Source organism: Rattus norvegicus, chromosome 7, assembly GCF_036323735.1.
Source record: "Rattus norvegicus strain BN/NHsdMcwi chromosome 7, GRCr8, whole genome shotgun sequence".
Classification (NCBI taxonomy): Eukaryota; Metazoa; Chordata; class Mammalia; order Rodentia; family Muridae; genus Rattus; species Rattus norvegicus.
Genome location: NC_086025.1, coordinates 1075230 through 1102211, shown reverse-complemented (window position 1 = coordinate 1102211; position 26982 = coordinate 1075230). Strand labels below are relative to the sequence as shown.

The following is a 26982-nucleotide window of genomic DNA, read 5'->3' as shown; positions in this document are numbered from 1 at the left end:
CAACTGGGTTACTTATTGAAAAAAAAAGGTCTATATATCACACCAACGAAAAAAATGTACATTGGTATTCGAGAAAATGATGGTGGGAAAGCCAAGTACTTTGTTTACAGAACTGGGGCACTTTGTATCAAATGTAACACACTAGTTTTATGAATAGGTGGATATCCATCAACAACTCACAGCTCACCTTGGAAGTGGCATCTTTTAGGTTGATAACACCAGACTCAATCATTTCATGGTATAAATCATTGCCCTCACGGGTCCTCTCACCAACACCAGCAAATACAGAATAACCACCATGGGCTTTAGCAACATTGTTGATTAGCTCCATGATCAGTACTGTCTTTCCAACACCAGCACCTCCGAAGAGTCCTAGGTTAAGAAAAAGTACTTCAGATCTCTGCATTCCGAAATTAAACAGCCTTCAAAAAAAATGTTCAGTTCTGTCCATTTTCCCCTTCTCAGGAATGGCATCTGGCTTCAGCAAATTCAGAAGAACGAAAGTCAGAAGCTAATCATCAAGGAAGGTTGTCAAAACACATCCAAAGCTTCCATTCTTTATTGTATTTGGAAAACATGTACCAATAACCAACATACCGATTTTCCCACCCTTGGCGTATGGGGCCAGCAGATCCACAACCTTTATACCAGTCACCAGAATTTCCTGTTCAACACTCATCTCTATGAATTCAGGAGCCTCAGCATGAATAGGAGCGAATCTGTAAGGTTTAGGGAGAAAAGATCAGTAACTAGTCACCATGCTGAAAAGCCATTTTAGTCACCGCTGACAGTTACATCTAATCTTGTCCCAGTAAGCTGTCACGTGACATTTTTCAACAATCCAAACTTCTGTATCTTTATTTTCAATACAACAGAAATTGAAGTAATACTGTTGGAAAACTTGCTTTATAACCAGTTATTACTCTTGTGTAAAATTGCAAGAAAAAAAAATCCCCATGTTCACAAATGCAACGAGAGAAACTTACTGTTTGGTTTTGATAGGACCTCTCTCATCAATAGGTTCTCCAATGACATTCATGATTCTGCCCAAGGTCTCAGGACCAACAGGAATTTTGATTGGTGCCCCCGAATCCAGTACTTTCTGGCCTCTAACCAAGCCTTCAGTGCCATCCATAGCAATAGTTCTGACGGTGCTCTCCCCTGTTAAATAGCATTAAGACGTTATAAGCACCAAAACCTAACACTATGTATTGAAGGATTATCAAAAGCTAACAAGCCTCCCTCTCTCAGCACCTGAGTGTGGCTTCAGCAAACTCAGAAGAACGAAAGTCATTTGGGTAAAGTCATCACAGAAGGGAGTTGGCATGGATCTTGTGATATTTAAACATAACAAGCTCTTTACCACCCCTAAAAAGTCCTACTTACCTAAATGCTGGGCTACCTCCAAAACCAGTCTGCTCTCCCTGCCTTGCACTTCCAAGGCATTTAGGATAGGTGGTAATCCCTCATCGAACTGGACATCCACAACGGCGCCGATGACTGCCACAATTTGCCCGGTGGCGGTGCCTGCCTTCGGGGCCGCAGACGACTGCGCCGCATAGTCTCTGGCTAGCAGACAAAAGATATTGGACGGCGTTGATGTTAGGGCAGCTTAAGGTCACCGGAATCCCCGATTTATCCCCCAAGGAAAGGCTGATGCAGCCCAGACTATGTCTCCTGCAAAATAGGGAGCCGTGTGGAGAAGGCCACGCTGCAATCGGGAACCCGCCCGCGCTGCTTTCCCAACCTCGTGCACAAAACCGCCATTATTCTTGAGTTTAGTACCCCCATAGGAACCTCAAGGTCAAGGCAGCTGCCCTCCACTTTAACGTAACAAAATGGGACACAGCTGGTTCGATCAACGCTCCCACCGGCGACTGTCCTTGCACTCTGCGGCTGGACAGTAGTTCGCTGCGCCAGGATCCTAATGGAGCACAGATCTGCTAGGCCCAGGCTCAAGGTCACGGGGAGAAAACCGAATCCCCTCCTCCAGGAAGGCGCTTACCAGGATGGACCCCGGCGGGAGCGGTTCGTAGTAGAAGCTGCGCCTGTGGCAGCGCCGCCAAAGGGTTGAGTCCCCGTAAGGCCCCGGAGGCCGAGGCCGAGGCCACACGCCCCACAAGACTCAACATGGCGGAGTCCGGGTGGAGACTGAGCGCTCCAGCGGTCCGGGGCGCCAGCCCTGCAGCCGAGGCGGGGCAGCTTCCGCCATAGGCACAGTCATTGGATGATCTTGATGTTAGTTATCTTCACTGACGCTCCTATAGGGTAAAAACTCGGAGCTCATCAGCTATTAGTCAAAACTGGTGCCAATCTGAAGATACCTTTTTTTAATTGAAGGAACCGCCCTCTAAGCCTCGAAACCTAATTGGGCCATAGGAACGTCAGTAGGAGTGGGTTTTTGGCGGAACTACGTTAAATAAAGGGGCGGGGTTCCGTTGAACCTATGCACTAGGCGGTCTTTGACTGTCCTTGGACTTTGAGTTGGGTGACAGCCGCAGATATGGAGTCCTGGCGTCCCGAAAGGCAGGAGCTTTCTGTGGCTCAACATGGCGGAGTCATGAAGTTTCCTCCACAGTAGTGAGGGTGGAAGCTTCCGGGCGGCCCAGCAGGTCGGAAACCTGGAGGGTCTTTATCATTTAAATCTGTGCAACGAAAGAAACGTCGATAGACGTTCTGCATCGAGGAGACAAGATTATTTATTTATAACATTCGAGGGATAATGAGTCACCTAGTCATGTAAAGAAACTGCCCTAAGCAGACGTGCTAGCAGAACCCTGTAGAACTTGACAGGTACAGGGCCAAGAGTTCTGAGACCCTGTCTCAAACACAAAATGTCAGAAGTTATAGACCTTGGCAGTGATATGTGTGCAGAAATCCGTAAGGTAAAGTAGAAAAGAAGGAAATGCTCAGCGAACGTTTGCCTGAAACCACATTCCTTCAGTTTGGTTGTAGATTAGGTGAAAAAATGACCCCACGGTGAGAAGCCCGAGCCAGCTCTCAAAGGACTTTTGAAGGAAAGTGGAGGCTGGCCAGAAGTGTGTGTTGCTCTAGAATAGAGAGTCACAGAATCCATGACGTCCTTTGAGATATTCACTTTATTCAGCGACAATGGGGATCGGGTGGAGCTCTAACAGGGAAACCCTTAGTCTTCCTCTGAGTACACACATAACTGTATAATTGCACCTTATTTTATTTATTTATTTATTTATTTTGGTTCTTTTTTTTCGGAGCTGGGGACCGAACCCAGGGCCTTGCGCTTCCTAGGTAAGCGCTCTACCACAGAGCTAAATCCCCAGCCCCAGTATTGCACCTTATTACTTCCCATCATTTTTCTGCATGACAATGAAGAAAGTTTCTCCCTGTTTGACAGTGGAGAGCTAGCAAAAGTTGTAACTGGAAGGAACACACCCATATCCTCCTAGCAATTGCATGTATGTGTTGTTGAAACAGTCTTTTTTTTTTTTTTTTTCTTTTTTTTTCGGAGCTGGGGACCGAACCCAGGGCCTTGTGCTTGCTAGGCAAGCGCTCTACCACTGAGCTAAATCCCCAACCCCTGTTGAAACAGTCTTGCTGTAGTTCAGGCATGCCTTGGTCTGAGGTAGTCATGCTGTTTCAGCCTCCCCATTACTAAGCCATTACTAAGATAATATCTAATAACCTTGCTAAGTAGAGAAGAGCCCAATGCAGAACAAGATGTTGCATTCCTGTAATGCCAGTACTTGAGAGTTTAAAGTCACTGGATAACACTAGGTGACAATAAATAATAAATTAATAAAACACAGGAAGAAAAGAACCAAAAGAATGTCAATATATGATTAGCAAGTAGAAGAAAGAAATACAGGGCAGACGAATACTAAGATCCAAGGATGTAATCCAAAGAATCAAGAGGCTAGTCTGGTGAGACGTCTCGGTGAATAAAAACCTACACTGCTCTCATAGAGGACCTGAGTTCAGTTCCCAGCATGCACTTGTGCAACTGGCAACTGCCTGTAATTCCAGGGATCCAACACCTCTCCTGGCCTCTAGAAACACTGCACTCATGTGCCCTCTGGCCTCATGAGCACCAGGCAAACAGTGCATGTAGGCAAAACACTGAAATATACACACAAATCAACTTGAATCAAGAGTCAGGGCTATGTAGTCAGAAATTGTCCCATTAGAAAATAAGAATGTTGTCCTGGGATGCAGAGGTTGGTTTCTGGGGCTGCATTCAGTCAGTCTCCATCTTGTTCATTATGTAAATGTGTATGACCATTTTGCTTTTGTGTATTTCTATACATCATGTGGATGTGTGCTACCCTTAGAGGTCAGAAGAGAACACTGAAATCCTCAGAGACTGAAGTTACAGACAGTGGTGAGTCTCCTCTGTGCACTAGGAATAGAATCTGGGTCCTTTGAAAGAATAGCAGTGCCCTTAACCACTAAGACATCTCTCCAGCCCTTCTTCACCTTACTTATTCACTATTAAGTATCTTTGGTATTTTTGAGACAGGACCACTCTGTATAACCTGGACTGCCCTGAAACTCTCAGCATAGACCAGGCTGGCCTTGAACTCACAGAGATCTACCTGCCTAAGGATCTTAAATTTTGGGATTAATGATATATGCCACCACTCCCACCACAGGTTGTATTTTAAAATAGTCTTTTCACTGAACCTAGAGCTTACTGTTCCTGTCAGAGTGCCTGTCAGTGAGGTGCCATGATCTCTGCCTCCCTAGGTTTGGTCACCACTAGCATGTCCTCTCCCCTCCCAAAATAAAAAGCAAGATGACGAGGGCAGTTTGGTCAGCACTTAGGGTTTGGGATATAACTTTGTGGGTACAGCACTGAACCTCATAAAACCAGGTGTGTGACACATGCCTATAAGCCCAACACTGGAGAAGTGAAAATAGGATCCAGAAAGCTGGGGGAGATGGCTCACCTTACCAAAGCCGATGATCTGAGTTCTACCCCAAGAACTCATATGGTAGGAGGGAAGAAATAACTCCTGCACACTGTCCTCTTATTTCTGTCTGCAGTCCTCCAAATAAATACATGTACTTATAAAAGCGAGAGGGTAATAAATTCAAGGTCATCCTGGCTACATGAGACCCCCATCTAAAACAAACAAGGTATGTGCGGCACACCACTACTCAGGTAGGCCAACATGGTCTCTCTCTATATAGGGAACTCCAGGCCACCCAAGGCTTCAAAGTAAAACTTTGTCTCAAAATGAGTAAATTAACTTATATATAATATAGTATACTATCAGTATAATATAATGTTATTTCAAGTTATGTAAATATTTTAAATCCATTTGAGTTTAACAAGTATGAATTCATTCTATGTGGAAAATAAGTCGAAAGGTCTGTAACTAAGCATAGGACATTGAATGTTTGTAGTTCTGGGCTTCACACATATTAGACAAGCACTCTAAACTGAGCTGTTTCTCTAGCCTCATACACTTTTGGAGACAGTTTGTGGCACCCAAGCTGACCTGAAATGTAAGATTCCCCCACCTCTGTCTGCTATCACTAGTGCTGTAATAACAAGAATGTGCAAGGGCACCCTGAGGAAAAAGTGATGAGTCTGTGCTTTGCTACAGGGTAACCCTTTATGTTTTGAATATGTATGGGTGCTTTGAGTGTTTTGGCCTAGGAAGCCAAAAGATGGTATCAAATCTTCTGGAATGAGTTACGGATGGTTGTGAACCACCTGACATAGATGTTCGGAATAGAACCCTAGGAGAGCACTGTTTAACTCCTGAACTACCTCTCCAGGCCTCCACCTCCCTCACTTTGAGGCAAGGTATCTGTGGTGGTTTGAGTGAGAATGGCCACACAGGCTTATACATTTGAATGCTTAGTTCTGGGGAGTGGAAGTGTTTGAAGAATTAGGAAGCATGGTCCTGTTAAAAGTAGGGGTGGGATTGTTGGAAGTTTCACTAGGGGTGGATTCTAAGGCTCTCAGCTACTTCTCCAGCACCATACCTGTCTGCTTCCCATCATTACAGTAGCCTAACATTCTGAAACTATAAGCAAGCTCCCAAGTAAATGCTTTCTTTTGTAAGAGTTGCCTTAAGTTATGGTTCTCTTCACAGGGACACAACCATGACGAAGGCAGCCTCACTGTGTAGCCCTGCTGGTCTCTAACTTACTGTTACGTAAACAAGGCTGGCCAGAAACTCCGATCTTCCCACTTCCCTCTCAATTTAAAGATGTGTGCAACCATTCCCACTGCAAAAATCTTTTTCTCTTTAGAGACAGGGTCTCACTGTGTAATTTGCTATGTAGACCAAGCTGGTTTTAAATTCACAAGTTTCAGCATGCCTCTGCCTCCCAAGCTTTTTTTTTTTTAAATTTTTATTTCATGTGCATGTTTTACCTACACGTATCTTTGTGTCAGATCCCCTAGAACTTTTTATTTTTCCTTTTTTTCGGAGCTGGGGATCGAACCCAGGGACTTGCGCCTGCTAGGCAAGCGCTCTACCGCTGAGCTAAATCCCCAACCCCGATCCCCTAGAACTTAAGAGTTGTGAGCAGTACTAGGATTGAATTCAGGTCCTCTGGAAGAACAGCTAGTGCTCTAAACTGCAAACCCACCACTCCAACCCTAAGCAAGCTTTTTAAGTAAGACTACTGTCATGCATTTGTCTTTCTGTATCTAGAGCTGAAGTTTCTATGGCTCAGCTAGAATACATAAGGAAAACAGGAACAGGACCAGGGCAAAACCTTGGTCTTACTTAACTAAGCATCAACAAACAAGCAATTTCTCTATTAGCTTATTTATAAAAGGGCCAGTAATGGGATAATCTCATTGGGCTGTTCTATCAACACTATCTGGTTTATAGCCCATACATATTAGCGATTTTTAGTAATTTATTTTGCTTTTTTTTTTTCCAGAGCTGGGGACCGAACCAAGGGCCTTGCGCTTGCTAGGCAAGCGCTCTACCACTGAGCTAAATCCCCAACCCCTTATTTTGCTTTTTAAATTGATTTAAAATATGCATATGGCTGTTTGGTTGACTGCAATGTATTCTGTCCTCTCGTAAGTCAAAAGAGGGTCAGGTCCTCTGGGACTCTTAACTGCTGAGCCATCTGGGGTAGGTACTTTTATTTTAGGGGATGGAAGGATGGCTCAGTGGTTGAGAGCTGACTGGCTGCTTGTGCAGAAGCCCAGGGTTTGGTTTCCAGTGCCAATAGGGAGACTTACAACTCTAACTTCAGTACCAAGGGACAGAACAGTCTCACAACCTCTGAAACCAGGCATGTATGTGGTGTATATACATGCAAGTAAACACTCACACACAGGGAATAAGACTTCTTAAAGTATTTATTTCTACGCATGTGTTTTGTGTGTTGTGTACCACACACATGGCTAGTGTCCACAGGCTAGACAGATCTGACCCCTGGAACCAAGTTACAGACGGTACACATACATACACCAGGGACATATGCATTTTTAAAAAGTCCCATCACGCTCACATTCGTTACCTTCTAATTTTGTTAACGTTTTCCTGCAACCTCTTGACCTCCCCCGCCCACCCAATCCTAGGTAATTGAACCTAGGGCCAGATAAGCATTTACCACTTAGCTGTATCCCTGGCTCACTTCTTTAGTGAAAGCAGACCTGTTTATACTAAAATAACCGATTAGCTTTGGCTGAGACAGCATTAATTGGCTTTCTGAACTGACTTTTTAAACTTTTGGCACCAGATTTGTCCAAGTGATACTTTCTGTGAAATTCCAAGTTTCTAGTCAGATGTACTTGGCATCCAATTTGTAATCAAGTGACAGTGTCCCGAAGCTCCTAACTAGAAACATCACCAATTTTATGATGAAAATACTGAACCAACTCATCTTACAGTATTAATATCCACACTGATCATGGTCCATTATAGTTTGCATTACTCACGAGGGACACATTCCAGGACCCCTAGCAGATGTCTACAACTTTGTAAAATGCTAACCCATATTTTCCCTTTTTGCTTAGGAGGCAGAGGCATGCTGAACCCTGTAATGTTATGGTAAAGCTTAACCTACATATCAGGCACTAACACAATTATTTTTTCAGGGTTCATGATTAAACCCGAGTGAAATGCTGTGCCACAAGCCTATACAATTTTTTTTCTTTTTCTTTTTCTTTTTTTTCTTTTTTTTCGGAGCTGGGGACCGAACTCAGGGCCGTGCGCATGCTAGGCAAGCGCTCTACCACTGAGCTAAATCCCCAACCCCTACAATTTTGTTATATAGACTTTCTATCACCATACTCATCCTTACAAGATAGACTGCTTACAAGGTTAGCTGGGCTAAATGACAGTTATGGCTTAGTGCTGGGGTACTACTAAGGTTGGGACCTATATTTATTGAACCTATTTCCACAGCTTGGAAACCCAAAGTCTTAATTATCTTTCTCATTTTATTGCATTGGTATGTGAGGGAGTCAGATCACTTAGAACAGGAGTTAAAGTTGTGAGCTGCCATGCGGGTGCTAGGAATTGAATCAGGGACCTCTGGATCGATGAGCCATTCATTTCTCCAGCCCTGAAACACAATTTTTACTTAGGACAGAACTTGAGGTTAAAACAGAGAAATAGGGTTCTTGCTGACTACATGAGAGAACCAAGAATCTACCTCAACACTTCAGTTCATGAAGAACTGAGCATACCGATGCAATAATTCTTTTTTTTTTTTTTTTGGTTCTTTTTTTCGGAGCTGGGGACCGAACCCAGGGCCTTGGGCTTCCTAGGTAAGCGCTCTACCACTGAGCTAAATCCCCAGCCCTCCGATGCAATAATTCTTAATCTAGCACTCAGGGTGGAAGCAGGGTTGCTAAAGATCAGCTTAAGCTCCCTAGCAGGAACCAGTTTAAAAAACAAACAAACCAACCAACCAACCAAAAAAAAACAGGCAACTGGAAAGGTAGCTTAGCAGTTCAGAGCATTGCCTGCACCTCTCAATTACCAGTGCTCTCAGGGGAACATTCACACATGTAGAGAAAACATGTACACACAAAGTCAAGAAAAAAACAAAACAAAACAAAATCACTTCTCGGCCTTTTGGCTAATAAGATCAAGTGTAAAAAAACCAAAACAACAAAAAAACAAAACAAAACAAAACCAGCAAAAAACCCCAAACCCACTCTCAAAAACAAAACAAAACAAAAAAAACCAGTAACAAAACCACCAACCAAACTTCCCTTGAATTCTCCCCTTAAACTGAGTTTGTTGTGTTTGTTACCACTATTAGTTTAAAGCATAGAAACATACTCTTTAAGTCAGTGAATGGATCAAAACCCCTTTGGGGTTTCCTAAGACTATCAGAATAGACATTTACATTATGATTCCCAACAGCAGTGAAAATAATTTTTGTGGTTGGGGTCACCATGGCATGAGGAACTAACAGCATTAGGAAGGTTGAGAACCACTGCCATCTGAATGAATCCAAAAGTAAATAAGTATCTGACCCCTGAGCCCTGTGAAAAGGTTGTCCAATCTGTACGTTGTTTTCTGATTCAAATTCTGCGCTATGTACACATGGAAATTACTAAGCTTTTTATTTTTGACACTTCAGGCTGGACAGATTTCAGAAGCCATCAAAGAGCGACACTGCTAAAATGCAGGAGTGAAAAATGTACAGGAGGACAACACATTCAGTTTTATTTCAATCGAGTCACAGTACTTGTCCAGCTGCCTGCAAAGTGCACCCACAGCCTCCCATTACAGTCGCACTGTACAGGGTTCCTGGGACAGTACAGCAAGCCTCTGCTCAAATAGGACCAGCCCCAAATTTCCCTCAAAAAACAAACTCCATTCCAGTAAAGGGTAAATACATGAAATTAGAGCAAACGGACACTTAAAAGGACAGCCAAGAAATCTTCCAACAGTTTATTAGAAAGAATGTAGACATTTAAAAAAATCCCCACTGTCATGAACATAAATTGAGGTTTTCCAGCCAGGGCATAAGCTGAAATCAAAACAGGAAATAAAAAATCCAATAGTGTATTAACATTTTCCACTCATTTGCCATACTGACAGTGCAAGTACAAATCTGGTCTAAAATGTACATATTCTCAAGCAACAATGTACAGCTTTCTTTGTCCTCCATGCTAAGAGATGTAAAAGCTTAAGGGCCAAACAATACCAAAGGTATAGGCTTCAAAAACCATCTAAGTTAGGGCATCCACTAGTCTTAGCTAAAATACACCTGAACACTGACAAGTGATCACAAACAATGATGTAAAGTACATTTTTTTGAAAAATAAACTTTAGTGGAATAATTCTGAAAGGTATCCTGGAAGAATGGCGGGGCATCAGCTTAAGATATTAGCCAATTTGTTTCCACCTCCTTCAAGCCCATTATCTAGGATCTAAAACCTTTATCTTTCCCTAAGCTGAGAACTTTCTTAATGGAGAAGTTAAGTGTATTATGACAAAAGAAGACTTAGATGAGATGCAGTTATTCATCAGAGCTGCTGTAGCAGTTGCCTAGGACCTCAACTGCTTCATGGAATTCTGGGAAATGTTCATGCATACGGATATTGCCTTAGCTGACTTAAATTGCCCCATACAATGGTACATAATCAACCCTTAGTGAAGCCTTAAAAAAAAAAAAGTTGAAAAATGGGTTAAAGGAGCCAAGTACAGCATATCTGCCTTTAGAGCTATCAACTCAGGGATTTTCTCAATTATGAAATCTTGCAGAAGTTATTTTTTTTTTCCCCTCAATATCCAGGCGATGATACCACTCTTTACTCCAGATCTGGCATTTCTGAAAGAATTTTAAAAACAATCAGCAAGGACGACAAGAGAACTACAATACTCTAACATTTGTAAATGAAGACAACAAAACTGAGAGCTCCCTAGCAATCACCTGTGAACACGCATAAACTGAACATGCATCTTAGAGAATAAACCCTTTCTAAGAATGTAACAGGACTTTTTTGGTTCTTAGTTCACTAGCCCATTTCGATCCCTGGAAATGCCCTCTCCTTTCTTAATAAGCAAATTCTAGTCTATGCCTAATTTGAGGCTAGAGAGGTTAAAAGCTCTGGTTACTATGCTAGGGAACCCAGGCTCAATTCCCAGCACCTACATGGCTGCTCATAAGTGGCTATACTCCAGTTTCAGGGGCTCTAATAGCATCTTCTGTCCTCCCAAGCACCAGGTATACAGTGCAGACACATTATGTAGCTAAAACATAAAATAGTAATAAAAGTATTTTCCCTCTTCTTTACCTAGTGGTGGTTAGGATTTTTACCTAGCCTGTACTCTTTTAAATTGTCCTAGTGTCTAAAAAGAAAATATATGTGGTATCTGCTTTCAAAGTTGGGTCTCAGTGGGGATAACTGCAGCAGAAACATTAAAAAACAAACAAAACCCCCAATATACTCACTTTCATCATCACTGTCTTGTGAATCCTGTAGAAGAAAATTTAAAAACTTACCAAGTTGATCATACATATTCTATAAAGATCTAAGTGTACCTTAAAGAAATCCCAATTATAATTCTTACTATATGAGCAAAATAGTTACGTGGAACCTATGAATTTAATGTAATGATGTGTTTAAACTCAAGGCCTATTTTCCTAGGCCTTGTAGCAGAAGACCCATCTTTCTACAAGTTCTCCCCTAACTTTGTCGTCCTCTCTTGGCATTCAGTGAAAGAAAAGATTACTTAATACACAGAAGCCAATGAATTCTAATTCTATATACTAAAGTTGAAAATCCTCCCAACTATATAAATTTATATTAAGATATTAACAGATTCCTGGGGAGATAATGTCTAATGTAGTAGAGTACACTTTCCTCAATGCATTCACATCCCTTTATTTTATTACTATAGCCTGACCTGCTGTTAAATCCCATTTCTATCCTTGTTAAATGATAATCTTTTAACTCTTACCTTTATGCAATGATTTGTTAAAATACAATCCTTAATGGTTGACAAATACAATTTCCCTAGTAGGTAAAATCTTTTAATATGTTAAGAAATAAGACAGGGATACATTAAGGGTAGGAATGGCTGCACCCTTTCAGGGGAACAGTGAGTATACAAGACCTTTATTATTACTGAACAGAAGAGGATGCACACATACTTACATCATCTGCTCCGTCTACTTCTGGTAAATCTACATCCTCATCACCACCCATGTGATCCATCATCTATTTGAAGAATAAAATCAGCTTTAAAATGCTAAATTCAGCTTTACTAGGCTGCACATTCCAGAATAGGTCTTCAGTACAGCAGAAGTTCCCATGAAGGAAGGCAAAAGAATCTTAAGTACTTTGCTTTTTATAAAAGGCTGAATCTAAAACAAGAGAAGGTACACAGAGGCAGTGGCAGGAGGATTCAGAAATTCAAGATCATCCTCAACTACACATACTACTGTAAGAGGCCAACATGGAGGGATACATGAAATCTTCACACACACACACACACACACACACACACACACACAAAAGAAACTGTTAAAACTCTATATGTCAAGCTGGAAAAGTGACTCATGTACTGCTGACAACTGCACAGCAACTGTCCGTACAACACTCTTATGGCCCACACAGACACAGACAGAGAAAGGGAAGGAAAAACACCCCTCTATGAGGGAGTTCCTACATAGGCCACACAGCAAGCACCTCTGTAGACTCTCTTTTCTGAGATGTGATTAAGCCTAGGATGGCCCAACCAACTCTGCTACCTCTGCTTACTAGCTAGAAGATAGGACCAAGTTTTATACCTGAATTTAAGGGAAACAACATTGCATGCCACTTTGTAAGAAAAGTAAAAACTTTAGATAGCTTTAAAAGATAGATGCACATGAGAGTGAATGAAGAAGAGTTGGAGAAGGTGGCTCAGTAACTAAAAGCACTAGCTGCCTGCCTTTCCAGAGAACCTGGGTCGAATTCCTAGCACCCACATGGATGAGGACCACGACCATCTGTAATTCCAGTTCTAGGGGATCCCATGGTCTCTTCTGGTTTCCATGGGGACAAAAGTCTTAGCCAGACATACAGTAACAGATTTGTGCCATTTGCAATACAGCATAATGGTCCTCTTCTGTTCACTCATCCTGTTCTTGCTTTTTTATAGACAAGGTCTCACTGTGTATCCCTGGCTGTCCTGGAACTCACTATGTTGACAAGGCTGGACTTGAACTCAAATCCTTTCCCCTCTGTCTTCCCAGTACTGGGATCAAAGGCATGGGCTACTACACCTTCCTCCTCTTCTTGATTTTGCACACATTTCAGTGTTAAGAACCCATCATGATGGTCCTGTTTATTTCCCAGCACCCACATGGTAGGTGGTTCACAACCAGTCAATCTTCTGAACTCAGGTTAGCAAACATTCAGACATATAATTGGCAATATGGACAAATGTATAAGGGTGCCAGGAACTAAACCCAAGTCATATACAAGAGCAACAAGAACTGTCCCCCCCCTGTTCCCTGAGACAGGATTTTTCTGTGTAGCCCTGGCTGTCCTGGAACTCGCTCTGTAGACCAGATAGATCTGAGTTCCAAGACAGCCACGGCTACAGAGACCCTATTTCAAAAAGAACTCTTTACCCCAAGACTATCTCTTTAGATGTTTGTCCATCAAATGTAATCCCAGAGCCTAAACAGACCAGACAAGACAAGGGCCACTATATCCTCCAGAAATAGTTATAAGCAGTTGTGACCTGTCCTGACTACATAGGTTTCTGTCTAGAAAACCAAAACAGGTGACCAAGGGGCTGGTTGAAAGCACTTGTTACTCTTACAGAAGACTGGGGTTTGATTTCTAACACCACACAGTGGCTTTTAACCACCTATAACTCCATTTCCAGGGACTCCTGGCACCATCTTAGGACTTTGTCCATCTTGGAACCAGGTTCCAGAATGGTGCACAGATATGCAGGTGAAAAACTATCCATACATGTTAAAATGGAAAGAAATAGGGCTGGGGAGATGGCTCAGCGGTTAAGGGCACTGACTGCTCTTCCAGAGGTCCTGAGTTCAATTCCCAGCAGCCACATGGTGGCTCACAACCATCTGAATGGGATCTGGTGTGTCTGAAGGCAGTGACAGTGTACTCACATACATAAAACTAATAAATGAACCTTTAAAAAAAACGGAAAGAAATAAGGGATTAAAAGGACAGTATTATGGGAACAGGGTAGAAAATGCCATAAAAAAAAAAACAAAACAACCCCCCCCCCCCAAAAAAAACTCACCTCAGAGAAACGGTCAAAATTAGACATGTCTTCATCTGAGTCATCCTCCCAATCTTTCCAATTATTGAAGTCCACACTAAGCCAATTAAGCTAGAGATCAACAAGAATATTACCTCCATGTTACTCATAACTATTATTAATGGGACATAAGATTAGCTCAAAAGACAACAATACACAAGAAACCAAGAGCAGTATTAAGTTCATGAATTATTTGACTGTTCAACTTATCTCTTATACAAAAACATTCATTGATAAGTAAGTATTGCCAGATACCTGGAATTAATTCAATTTACAAAGGCTAATAACCTTCACTTTCTAATTCATCTTTAGAGATGGATTATAGGACATGCTACCAGGCTGCATTCAATGTACAGCTTTGTGCATAGTAGGCACTCACTCTGTCAACTGAGCTATCCTAGTGACACTGTTTCCATTCTATACAGTACCTTACTATGAAGTTCTGGCTGGTCTCAAATTCAAAGAAATCCTCCTGCCTCTAACATACTTTCTATTCTACCAAGTTGAATTCTTGTGATCAGAACTCTGGCCCTCAGGCTGGGCAGCAATCACCTTTACATTAAACCATCTTGCCAACTTATACTCAGCTCCTTGAATCTTAAATGTCACCAAACTTTGCTCCCTACGATAACCAAGTAACTTATCTCAGTGTGCTGGCTAATTTTATGTCATCTAAACACTGGTTAGTCCTCTGAGAGGAGGGAACCAATTGTGGGTGGGGGTCACCCTTGGTCTGGTGGTCCAGGGTTCTCTAAGACAACAGCAGGCTGAGCAAGCCAGTAAGCAGCAACCCTCCATGTCCTCTGCATTAGCCCCCGCCTCCATGTTCATGCCCTGCTATGATGAACTAATATGAAGTATAAGCCATATAAATAAACTTTCCTCCCCAAGTTGCTTCAAATGGTGTTTTGCCACAGTAACAGTAACCCTAACTAAGACACCCAGGCAAACTAGTCTTGATGTCACAACCTTTGTGCCTTAGCCTCAAGTGTGCCAACCATACCTGATAAAAAGCTTGTCTCTTCAACCTAAAACATCGTTATCAACGAGGACATTTGACGAGAAAGCCAAGTATAGAACACCAGCTTTTATACTATCATAAAAATGTGGTTTTAGATTTAAAAAGATTTTCATATACACAGCATTCTGCCTGCAGGCCAAGAGGGCACTAGATCTTATTATATATGGTTATAAGGCACCATGTGGTCAATGGGAATTCAGGACCTCTGGAAGAGCAGACAATATGCTCTGAGCCATCTCTCCAGCTCTAGTTTTAATTCTTAAAACGTTAAATATTCAGAGAAAATGAAAACTTACCTTTGCCCTTTCCTTTGTTAACCTAGGCCAGGATTGGCCGGATTCTCCTTTTCGCAAACAACATAAAATCGATCTGTCCGTTCTTTTATGCTTGGAATCCTAAAACAAAAGCATCAGCATACCACTTATCGCTCTACTGTTATGACAAAAAACAGTCTCATTTTTTTTCTTCTCCCTTTTCATGCCCAACTCTTTCACCTACCCACCCACCAGGACCTTGAAACATGCTAAGAAAGTATAACTGAGCTGTATCTCCATAATTTGCCTGTTACTGTGCAGCCCAGTCTTGAACCCAAGATCTTCCACAATTAGCCCTGAGTGTTACTAGTTGAGGGACCCTCTACACTAAGCTTTGTGTCTTTCTTCTGAGATGGGTTTTCTATGTAGACAAAGCTGTCTGTCCGGCTTCTACTTCCTAAAGTGGAAGCTTATAGGTACGAGCCTGGTTCATTTTTCATTTCTTCCCTATATTCTTCCTAAACTGAAAGAACAAGCTTTTGGCTATTAAGCATTTCTGACCTAAGATAGAAAGACTTCAAAGGTACTGGCATTTGGCCAGTCACAGAATAAAAAACAAGTAGGAAGAGAGGTTGCCAATAGTCTCCAAACTGTTAGGCTAAACAGATTTAGGATTTAATGTTTTGTGTATTACTGTGGTAGTTTGAATGAAAATGGCCCCTCATAGGGACTGGCATTGTTGGAGGAAGTGTCATTGCAGGTGGGCTTTGGTGTCTCTGAACCTCAAGCCAGGCCTAGTCTCTTCCTGCCCCTCCAGGTGCAGAACCCTTAGTTACCTCTCTGGCACTCTCATCTGCCTACATGCCATCATGATTCCCTCTAGGACTACAATGGACCCAACCTCTTGAGCTGTAAACCAGCCCCAATTAAATGTCACCCTTCATAAAAATCTCCATGGTCTCGGTTTCCTCACAGCAATAAAGCCCTAAGATAACTAGCAGCAGACCCAACTTCTCATAATTTAAGCCAGAAAAAAAGCATCACTAGTACTTACATTTGGATCAATACAATGAAAAAGATCAATTTCATTTAAATGCTTAAAATTATCACTTCCTCCAAGACAACTAAAAAAAGTGAGAGAGAAAGAGAAATTAAAAAGCCAATCAGTTATAGTAAGTAAACTTTGGTTAACACTGATGTAAAACAGGTGTGCTGGTTGGTTTTATGTCAATTTTACACAATTCAAGAAAATGGAGCCTCAAAAGAGAAAATACTCCCACATAAGATCAGGCTGTAAGAAGGCAGGTTTGTACAGCACATTTTCTTAGTGATTGATACGGAAGGGCCCAGCTCTTTGTGGGTGCTGCCACTTCTATAATTCTTCAAGAAAGAAGGCTGGGCAAGCCAGTATGCAGAACTTCACCATGGTCTCTGTCCTGCCCTGACTGACTTTGATGATTAACAGTGGATCCATAAGCCCAATAATCCATTTCTACCCAAGGTCATGGTGTTTCATCACAGTAATAATAGCTACCCTAGGACAAAAGGCAAATTACCTGAAAGTAAGTTTGGATTTTTCAAAGTTTACATTAACATCTTTACTGTCTTCAACACAAAATTCAATGAATACATAGTCCCTTCGGTCGTACCACTTTGCAGAAGCAGGCTGCCTATAAACAGAGAAAATGATAAAATTCAAGAAGGAATTCTTTGAGTATTTACAACTTCATATCTAACAAAACAGTTTATTTCTCTTTTCCATCACAACTTAAATTTCACTTTACATTTATCCTACATTCCAAAGGCAAAACTTTCCTAATATGGGTTTTATTTTGGGAGATAAGGGAATGAGGCAGGGCTACACCATCCAACCCAACAACACCTACCTTTCACCATGGCTAACAGGGACTAAGACCTATCATTTAATGCCAGTCAATCACTAGGTGATACTCCTTTAAACCATCACTACTGAAACTAAGATTCATAGATTTAATTAGGTATGTTATTTTGTCATCCCAGAACACAGGAGACTAAGAGGACTGCAAGTTTAGAACGGTCCAGACTACATACCAGGCTGCTGTCCCACAGAACAAGAATAAGAGAGATGGCTCAGTGTCAAAGAGCCCTTGCTACTCTTGTAGAGGATCTAGGTTCAATAGCCAGCACCCATGTGGCAGCTCACAACCACATGTAACCCTAGTTCCAGGGGATCCAAAGTCGAGCGTGCACACGCACACCAATCACACAAGGGGACCAGGTGCAGTCAAGTTCTACTATTTCAGATGGCCCCTGAGACCCACCCAGTGATCGAAAACACCTGCAAGTTGCCTTGACTTTCTTATGTGTCTAGTGGCAACGTACAGATAGCAACTAATATAAAGTTTATAAAAATGACACATGGCAGTTTCCCAATAAAATAGAAGAAACACTATCTCTTTAGTACCTATTGGCAGATGTATTGAGTTTTCCTTATTACCTACATCTCCTAATGGGTTTTGTTTTTTCCTTTTTTTTTTCCGGAGCTGGGGACCGAACCCAGGGCCTACCACTGAGCTAAATCCCCAACCCGGGTTTTGTTAGGGTTAGTCTGTAATAAGAGTTGCCTCCGTGGGGTTGGGGATTTAGCTCAGTGGTAGAGCGCTTGCTTAGGAAGCACAAGGCCCTGGGTTCGGTCCCCAGCTCTGAAAAAAAAAAAAAAAAAAAAAAAAAAAAGTTGCCTCCGTGTCTTGAATTGGAATTAACAGATGTACATTTTTTCAGTTTGATTTGATCTCAGATTTCAAATGCCTCTTTCCCTTATAAAATTTATTAATATAATCAGCTGGTATTGGTTTTGTAGTTTTTTTTTTAAACATTCCTCTTTTCCTATATACATATACAGGCAACTACCCAGCAATGTGCCTGTAAAGCCATAGAACTACTTGCAGTAGTTGGCTCTTTCCCTTCAGTCTTGTGGGTTCTAGAAATCAAACTCAGGTTTGGATGGCAGGAAATGTCAAGCTATTTTGTCACTGCCAGCCAGCCCTTTTTTCTGCCTAGATCCCCACAGGATCTCATGTGGTACTCCCAAGCTGGCCTTGAATTCAGGATCTACCTGCCTCTGCCTGGAATTAAAGGTGTGTGCCACAACCACCTGGCAAGTAACAAAGTTTTATAGCCATGCAGTGAGGTTTAGTCTAAGATGGATAGATTTAAGTAAGAAAGAAAACAAAAACAAAACAAAGATCAAAGAACCAAATAACCCTAAATCAGACCTCCTAAAGCAAATAAATAAATAAATAATAAAAAAATAAATAAATCAATGAGCCAGGCAGGCACAGCACACGCCTTTAATTACAGAAGGAGGCAGATCTTTGAGTTCCAGGCCAGTCCTGGCTAGTCTCCCTCCCCTCTTATTCATAGTAAGAAAAGAGCTGAAGAAGCCTGGTTGCTAAGAATACAGCAGTAATGTTAAACAATAAAGGGGTTGGGGATTTAGCTCAGTGGTAGAGCGCTTGCTCAAGGCCCTGAGTTCAGTCCCCAGCTCCGGAAAAAAAAAAAAAAGCAAAAAAAAAAAAGCATTTTTTCCTCTTGGTGCAATTCAGTTTTAGAAGTTGCGCTGTTTGCCAGGCCTGCTAGCACACATGAGGCAGAGGCAGGGGGATCTCTGAGTTCCAGGCAGCCTGGTTTACAGAGTGAGTTCCAAGACAACCAGGACTTCACAGAGAAACCCCACCCTGAAAAACTAAACCAACCAAACAAAATATGTCATTTTATTTAAAATAAAAACAAGTCAATATTTTGCTGGTGAGATGGCTTAGCAGTGAAGTACAGGTTTTTTCATACAAACCCGTCAACCTGACTTCAATTCCCAGAACTCACATAAAGGCAGAAACTACGGACTCAAAGACATGTATGCTCACACATATCATATATTCTTCTAGATTCAACTTCAGACCACAGGTACCTAGAGTTTCTAGGTTTCTCAAACAACAGCTAAATTGGAAATGAAATTCACGACAAAGTAGCGATAGCTAAAATAGACCCCACCCAAATTATCTTGGTTGTAAACTCGACTGGGTCAACTAAAAGGTATTCTTATATTTTTGGTTTCAAGCCTAGCCTTTAATGACTGAGCCATCTCTCCAGCCCCTAAAAGGCATTCTTATAATGAACTTTCTTGCTCAAATTATTTGAAATGGAAAGATACATCTGCATAAAATTCCAACTACTTAATATTTTTAAAAATTATATTTATTGATATGTGCATATGTAAAGGTCAGAGGACATCTTGTGGGATTCTAACATGTGGATTCCAAACATCAAACTCGGGTCCTAAGGCCAACAGCAAGCACCTTTTACCTTCTAGATACCATGTTGACTACTTTTATAGCCATATAATCTAGTGCACATGCCTTCAATTCCAGAACTCTGGAGGTGGGGGCAGCTTGGCCTGCAAAGAAACCCTTACACTCGAGTGTGTGCACGTAGTGGAACCAGCAAAGACATTCAACTTATTTCCTTTGATTCACATTAAGTAATCAATGTTATGGGCTGAACTGTTTTCTGTCTGATCTTTTATGTTGAAGTCTGTATAGTTAGTGCCTCAGAATGAGACTTTTATTTGGAAACAGGGCTTTTAACAGGGAATTGAATGAAAGTGCAATCTTAAAACCTCCAATATGACTGGTGCCCTTATTTTAAGGGGAGGATGAGAAGACAGGGATTGTATCTCTTAAATAAAAGAGTATCTTTCTTGGAATCCTTACTTAGAAACAGGGGGTTGCGGATTTAGCTCAGTGGTAGAGCGGTTGCCTAGTTCGGTCCCCAGCTCCAACAAAAAAGAAAAGAAAAAATAGAAACAGTCAAAAGTAACCATTAGTAAGGTCTCACAGCAGTCTAGGTTGGCCCCAAATATCTGTCTTCTTACAGTATCTATAATAAATCTTTACAATCAAATCATACACACTCACTCTCTCTCTCTCTCTCTCTCTCTCTCTCTCTCTCTCTCTCTCTTGGTTCCACTGGAAATTGGGAAAAATAGGATTTAGAATGCTGGGGTAAAGAGATGGCTCAGCATTTCAAGAACTTAAAGCTAGGCAGTGTTAAGCATGCCTTTAATCCCAGCACTCAGAAGGCAATGGCATATGAGGAGGCCAGCCTGCTGTACAGACTGAGTTACAGGACAGGTAGGAACTACCCAGAGAAAGCCTGTCATGACTATAAAAACTAAAATCACACCAACCAAACAACAAAAAAAACCAAAAGGACTTGTGTTCAGTTCTCAGCACCTACAGCTACATAAAAGTACCTCATGTAGACTGTTAACTCCAGCTCCAAAGGACTAGATACTCTTATGGCCACCTCAGAAACCCACTGAACACATGTGGCAAACACCCGCACACACATAGAATTGTTTAAAAAAAAAAAAAACTTATCAATTAATAACCTTGTATGAAAAATACTCAGAAAACAAAAAAAAGCAAAAACAAACAAACAAACCAACTGAAAAGTCAATTTCTATCAAGTATTAGGTAAGCTAAGACGCTGTCTGTTCAAGGAGGACCTATAGTGTTAAATCTCAGCTAACAGATGTTTCTGACCAACAGTCTTAATCTAAAGGACTTGCATGTCAAAGTCCTTTAATATGCAGGTGATGCTGGGTTGAGGGTGCTTTTCTATACTTTCAATAACTTTTTTTTTTTTTTTCCGGAGCTGGGGACCGAACCCAGGGCCTTGCGCTTCCTAGGTAAGCGCTCTACCACTGAGCTAAATCCCCAGCCCCTCAATAACATTTTAAACCAACCAACCAACCCACCCGACTTTTTTTTTGTTAAGGTTTGTATGTATGAGGGACTTGCCTACAGAAGTCAGAAGAGGGAATCGGGAAAAGGCAGTGAGGCTGGGTGCTAGAAACCAACTCTTCAAGAATAGTTAAGTACTTTTAGTTGTTTTCAGACATGGTATCTCTACACATCCCTAGCTTTCCTGAAAGAACTGCCTGGCTCTGCCTCCCAGGCACTGGGGTCAAAGGCTGGCATCATCACAGCCAGCTTTTAAGTACTGCACCATCTTAATCTGCTTAACACGAGACATAGTTTAGTTCAACTTAAAGATCTGTTACAGGGTAACTATCACAAGCATCTCATGTAGTAACCATGCTATATAAAGCACAACAGAGCTTGAACATCGGTAAGTGTTTACTGGAAGGTTATACTGGAAATTGTGCTAGAGATGTATAATAGGAGCGGACAATCCCAGCTCTTCCTTGAGCCAGGAGTGTTGCTTTGGGGAGTCTAGGAGCATTACCAAAAGTTCCAGGTCATCCTGGTCTCCACTCTCTGTGCAATAATCTATACAGGCCATGCTCCAACAAGTATGGTAATGTAGTAGGAAAACTGTGCTCAGGCTATAGCTTCAGGCCTTCTCATATACCAGCATACACATGTACAGCCACACACACATAAGTTATGTCTGCATGTAGTACATATGTACACATGCAGTTGGCCAACAAGCCCTAATACCCCAGTGTGCTGCTCCCCCACAGCACAGTACTCATCGTTTATGTGGTGTTGGAAATGCGAACCCAGATCCTCATATTAGCCAAGTGCTTTTCTGCTGTACCATCTTCCCTATCTCCTTTTCAGGAATGTCTTATAATGAGGGAGTTTTAACTACACAGTCCTAGATGGCCTCAAACTCCATCAAACCTTCTGCCATTACCTTTCCAGGGCTGGTATTCCACAGGGAAGAAGATCAGGAGTTCACAAGGGAATGAAAACAAAACAAAACAGTTTTAGCTGTATCAGTCTGTGATAAGAACTAGACAAAGGCATACCAAAAATTTACTATATGGAAAGCCAGGCACAGTCAAATATGCTTGTAATCCCAACATTTGAGAGGTGAAGGCAGGCATTCCAAGCCAGCGACCCATTCCTTAAAAAAAAAAGTTGGGGGGCTGGAGAGATGGCTCAGCGGTTAAGAGCACCCGACTGCTCTTCCAGAGGTCATGAGTTCAATTCCTAGCAACCACATGGTGGCTCACAACCATCTGTAAAGAGATCCGATGCCCTCTTCTGGTGTATCTGAAGACAGCTACAGTGTACTTATATATAATAAATAAATCTTTAAAAAAAAAAAAAGTTGGCTGCAATGAGACAAGCCTTTAATCCCAGCACTCTGGAGGCAGAGGTAGGCCAGTCTCTGCATTCAAGGACAGCTACAGAGAAACCACCTCTACCGACTCCAAGAGCTTGCCTCAAAAAAACCAAACAAACAAAAAAAACCAAACAAACAAACAAAAAAAAACCCAAAAAAACAAAACCAACAAAAACTGGAAAGGAGATTTAAATAAACACGGCAGTTCTTTGTTTCTCAAATTATGGGTCAAGATAACATTAGGGCACCACGGAGTAGATTCACGAGGCTAGATATTTTACATCAGAGAGAAATTCAATGACACAAAGTTCAAAAGAAATAATCTAAACACACACATTAGTTTGAGGAGATTCAGCTGTACTGTGTCAGCTTCTCAAAGCTGGGTTTTCAGTAGTTCCTGTGATGTGATTCATTTTAAAAAGAGGATTATCAGAGAGGTGCCGATACACATCTTTAATCCTCAGGAGGCAGGGCTGGGATCTGAGTTCAAGGTTAGTATGGCTTACACAGTGAGACCCTGTCCCAACCCCCCCCCCCCCCCGTACTCCCAAAAAACTATCAGTCCATCCAATAAATAACAGCTAGGGCTAAAGCAAAGTGGTAGAGCAGCTTGCCTTGCACATGTAAACAACCGTGGGTCTATCTTGGTAGTAAGATTTTAAGTAATTCTACATTTGAGAATCTTTACAAAGCTGGGCATGATGGCACGTGCTTATAATCTCATCATTTGGGTGGTAGGAGGACAGATTACAAGTTCCATGTCAGCCTGGCATACCTAAAAAACCCAAACCACCAAAACCCCTACCATCTATTTTATATTGTTTACTGGTATGAAGGTGGAAATATCAGTAACTATTCAAGATTCCAAATGATATTCTAGCTTTTAGATCTTTAAAGCAGAAAATACAGTTAATAATCTTAAATTAGCAATAGGAGTAACCTACAACCCAGCAAAATTTTGTCACTTTGTTTCTATGCCTTCTACTTAAAGTCTAACTCAGCAAGAAAAAAGGGAAAATCAGTTGCCAGGTTACAGTGGTTAGGGAAATCAACAAAGAACAAAAGCCACCATCAGATACTCTTTTCAAACTTGAACCATATACCACATGCTTATTAAAAGTTTGGAAAGACGAAGATTTATTTTGGGAGTTCTGCAGAGTAAAAATGCAACATGCTAGGCATTATGGACTTTACCTGGAAGGCAGAGGCAGTCTGATCTTGAGTTTAAGTCCAGCTTGGTCTACATGAGTTCCAGGACCATACAGTGAGACTATAGTCAAGGCTATACAGTAAGACCCTACTAGCCTATCTCAAAGAAAAAGCCTGTTTACAGCAAACATTAAAAAACTGAACACTTATCAGCCAGATTCTTCCAATTTCACTCCAGAACACTAAGTCAATAGTTATATGACTTGATGTTTACAAAACAGTATAGATTGGGAGGTTGGGGATTTAGCTCAGTGGTAGTGCGCTTGCCTAGCAGGCCAAGGCCCTGGGTTCGGTCCCCAGCTCCAAAAAAACAAACAAAAAAACAGTATAGATTGAACACTTTTGTCTTTTAAGGATTTGTTCCTGTTTTTTTTTTCTACATGTACATAAGGACACTGCTTATATACCCAGTGTCCACAGAGGCCAGAAGAGGGTGCCTGATTCCCTGAAATCAGGTAGATATTGTTGTCAACCACCATGTGGTGTCTGAAAACCCAGATCCTCTGGAAAAGTATGATTGCTCTTAAAGGATTAACCACTCCTGTATACTGAGCATTTTAAAACAAGACCAGGGATCTGATCTCTTCAAAATGTGCACAATGGTGCAAACCTGGCCTACACAGAAAAACCTTGTCATGAAAACAAAAATAAATAAGAGATGTGGTGTGCACACTATACAGACCTGGCTGGCCTTTAATCTTAAAAGTTGTTCACCTACAATTCCAATACTTGGGAGGTGGAGGGAGAAAGTGTAGGAATTCAAGGGGATCCCATATACAGTAAGCCACTCTGGGCAGCATAGACCCTGCCTCAAAAAACAAACCCTTAAAAAGAAGGTCAATGGGACCAGTTGCTGTACACCTTTAATCCTAGCACTCAGGGAGGCAGAGGCAGGCATATCTCCAGCCTGAGTTCCAGGACAGCCATAGCTGCACAGTAAGAACTTGTCTCAAAAGCAATAGAGGCTGGAAAGATGTCTTAACAGTTAAATGCACTGGCTGCCCTTCCAGAGGACCCAGGGTTCTAAGCCCAGCACCCCACTGGTGAATCACAACCCTCTTGCTCCAAGGGATCCAACTCGATCTTGTGACCTACACACAGACATATATGCAGGCAAAACATCCACACTCCACTGCTCTTGCAGAAAACCCAAGCACCCAAGTTGAATGGTTTACAATTGCCTCTAGCTCCAGATTCAGATCTAACACCTCTGCTCTCAGCAGGCACTGTGGGTACTGGTAATAGAACTCTGGTCCTCTGCAAGAATAGCCAGCGCTGTTTATCACTGAGCAATCAATCTCTCCACCTCCTAACTTGGTACTTCTGGGTGAAAAGATGTTTTATTTTTGGGCTATGTTTCTCTATTAAACTATGTTTTACCTAGCAATTCACTTCCTCCTTACAGTTTGGAAAACTAAATATCAAAAAGGAAATAAGTTTTACATAGACTTGTCCTAAAAAGTCAATATAACATCAGAATATAGCTGAGTTATGAGAGCCTTTTCCTAACACGGGGTTCTATCTGTAACATCTCAAAGGTAAAATTTAAATCCGTACTGGTAAGATGGTTAAGCAAGGCTCTCGTTGCTGTACCTGACAAGTTGTATCCCCACAGACCTTCCTTCCCACAGGTTGTCCTCTTACCTTCAAGGAGCACTGAGGAGCACCGGGAGGTGCACACAGGAATAAAGTCACTATAATAAAACACTTAAGCGTAAAGCCTGTTACATATCTGGGTTTTTAGGAGGGACTCCTCTAAATTTCTTTACACATTCTAGCACTACATATCTTCTTCTAGGGCCTGTTTCTCAGGCACTGATTGACTGTAAGGTATCTTCTATCCGTTCAAGCAAGCTCTTAAAACTTAAACTTTTACAACTGTTAAACTTTACACTTTTTTTCAATTACTATCCGTAACTTTTAGTGCTGTGCATAGCACCCACCCACACCACCCTCAAATATTGTAATTTAACTATCTCATATCTGAAAGTTTTACGGGCAAAAATTCTTAGGTTATATACAAATTAAGGTCTTCAGGCCAGTAAGATGGTCATTTCATACCTATTTCACCTTCGCATGGAGAGCATGACGAAATAACACCCAAAGTTTACTGAAGAACACAGAAAAAGTCCACAAGTATCTTGTGACTAGACACGTGCAGAAGAACTACCTGCTCCATAGTAATTACTCTCTGCCAAGGAGGCGACCGGATTTGCTAACAAGAGACTGAGATGTAGGAACGGGAAGTTTCGTTGGGGAGACGGCATGGCCCCCGCTAGTTGCCTAGCAGTGCCTGCCGCCGAGGGCCGCGTGGTGCCCTACCGGTAGCACTGGCTTACGGCGGCACCGACAAGTGCTCTCTGCCCAGGGCCTGCCTGGTGCGGGTATCAGCGCCGAGCGGCAGGACTCTACGGCTCCGGCGGGAGCCTCATGGCGGAAAGCTCACACACGAGTTTGAGGCCTAAGGCTAAGTTCCCAGAGTTCCGAGTGAAACAGGCCGTCTAGGGAGGAAAAGTGGGATCTCTGGCACGAGAAATCCGGGGGACGGGCTGGAGATGGGGGAAACGGATATCTGGAGGAAAAAAATGTCCTCCAACGGTAATAGGAACGGGGATGCAGGCCCTCCCACCCCACGGCAAGGCTGCCACCAGCACGGGGAGAAAGGCGAAGGGCCGCGAGTGGGGGGAGGGCGAAGAGCCGTTTCCCGGCAGCCGGGGCTCCCGGCGCGGCCTCGCTCCGCTCCCGGACGACCTTCCGTCGGCGGGATGTCGCACTCACATGGTGAACGGGGCAGAGGGCCAGGCGAACGGGTGGGCGGGCCTCGCTGGCGGCGGCTGGCGAGTCGACTCCTCTCCGGCAGCGACTCCGGCGGTCTCTACCCGGTCGCGGCCTCTCCTCGTTCCCCTTAGGCGACGGCGGCGGCAGCGGCGGGCTCGGCCTCGATGCCCAGAATGCAACGCGCGGAGAGCGGCTCCCTCAGCCCGGGAGAGGAGGAAAGTGTAGGAAAAGGGGCGCGAGGACGGAGAAGGAGCGTGCGTGCGCGCGAGGGGTGGTGAGGCCGGGCGGCGGCTGGTGACGCAGCAAAATGCCCGGGCCTGGCCGCCGCGCGTGCGCAGTCACTACTTCCAGACTGCGCGGTTTTCTAGAGATC

The 26982-nt window shown here is 42.5% G+C and overlaps 2 protein-coding genes, 1 long non-coding RNA gene and 2 other non-coding genes across 7 annotated transcripts in view; 1 reads left to right on the top strand and 4 right to left on the bottom strand.

Moving 5' to 3' along the window:
• Atp5f1b (ATP synthase F1 subunit beta) overlaps positions 1–2154 on the bottom strand; it is a 6404-nt gene extending 4250 nt beyond the window's left edge. Inside the window, 5 exon segments of the mRNA NM_134364.1 lie at positions 188–372; positions 598–719; positions 987–1161; positions 1387–1569; positions 2006–2154. Coding sequence (NP_599191.1) covers positions 188–372; positions 598–719; positions 987–1161; positions 1387–1569; positions 2006–2132 — 792 coding nt within the window. The 5' untranslated portion in view covers positions 2133–2154.
• Positions 457–528, bottom strand: LOC120093948 (small nucleolar RNA SNORD59). Its single transcript, XR_005487658.1, has one exon. It is a non-coding gene; the product is annotated as a small nucleolar RNA SNORD59 (small nucleolar RNA).
• Snord59a (small nucleolar RNA, C/D box 59A) lies at positions 1242–1317 on the bottom strand. The gene has a single exon (XR_005487659.1). It is a non-coding gene; the product is annotated as a small nucleolar RNA SNORD59 (small nucleolar RNA).
• LOC120093524 (uncharacterized) lies at positions 2146–10681 on the top strand. The gene is made up of 3 exons (XR_005486763.2): positions 2146–2612; positions 4308–4357; positions 5023–10681. It is a non-coding gene; the product is annotated as an uncharacterized LOC120093524 (long non-coding RNA).
• On the bottom strand, positions 9849–26982 carry Ptges3 (prostaglandin E synthase 3). Of its 3 annotated transcripts, none has more exons than NM_001130989.2 (8): positions 26610–26903; positions 17042–17155; positions 16540–16609; positions 15528–15626; positions 14193–14282; positions 12083–12145; positions 11377–11401; positions 9849–10752 (listed from the first exon to the last, which is right to left on the bottom strand). In NM_001130989.2, coding segments are annotated over exons 1-8 (483 nt in total). In that variant the 5' UTR covers positions 26612–26903; the 3' UTR covers positions 9849–10732. The 3 variants fall into 3 exon arrangements, with proteins under 3 accessions (NP_001124461.1, XP_063119768.1, XP_063119767.1); XM_063263698.1 differs by having other exon boundaries at positions 9855–10752; positions 12079–12145; positions 26610–26982; XM_063263697.1 differs by having other exon boundaries at positions 9855–14282; positions 26610–26951.

What these genes read in the sequence shown, in the direction of transcription:
- Ptges3 (XM_063263697.1), bottom strand. An exon ending in AAATCCAAACTTACTTTCAG is followed by an intron (nt 16,610 to 17,041) that starts GTAATTTGCCTT and finishes CACTTTTTTTAG; the next exon opens with TTGTCTTGGAGGAAGTGATA. An exon ending in TTCATTGTATTGATCCAAAT is followed by an intron (nt 15,627 to 16,539) that starts GTAAGTACTAGT and finishes CTTTTGTTTTAG; the next exon opens with GATTCCAAGCATAAAAGAAC.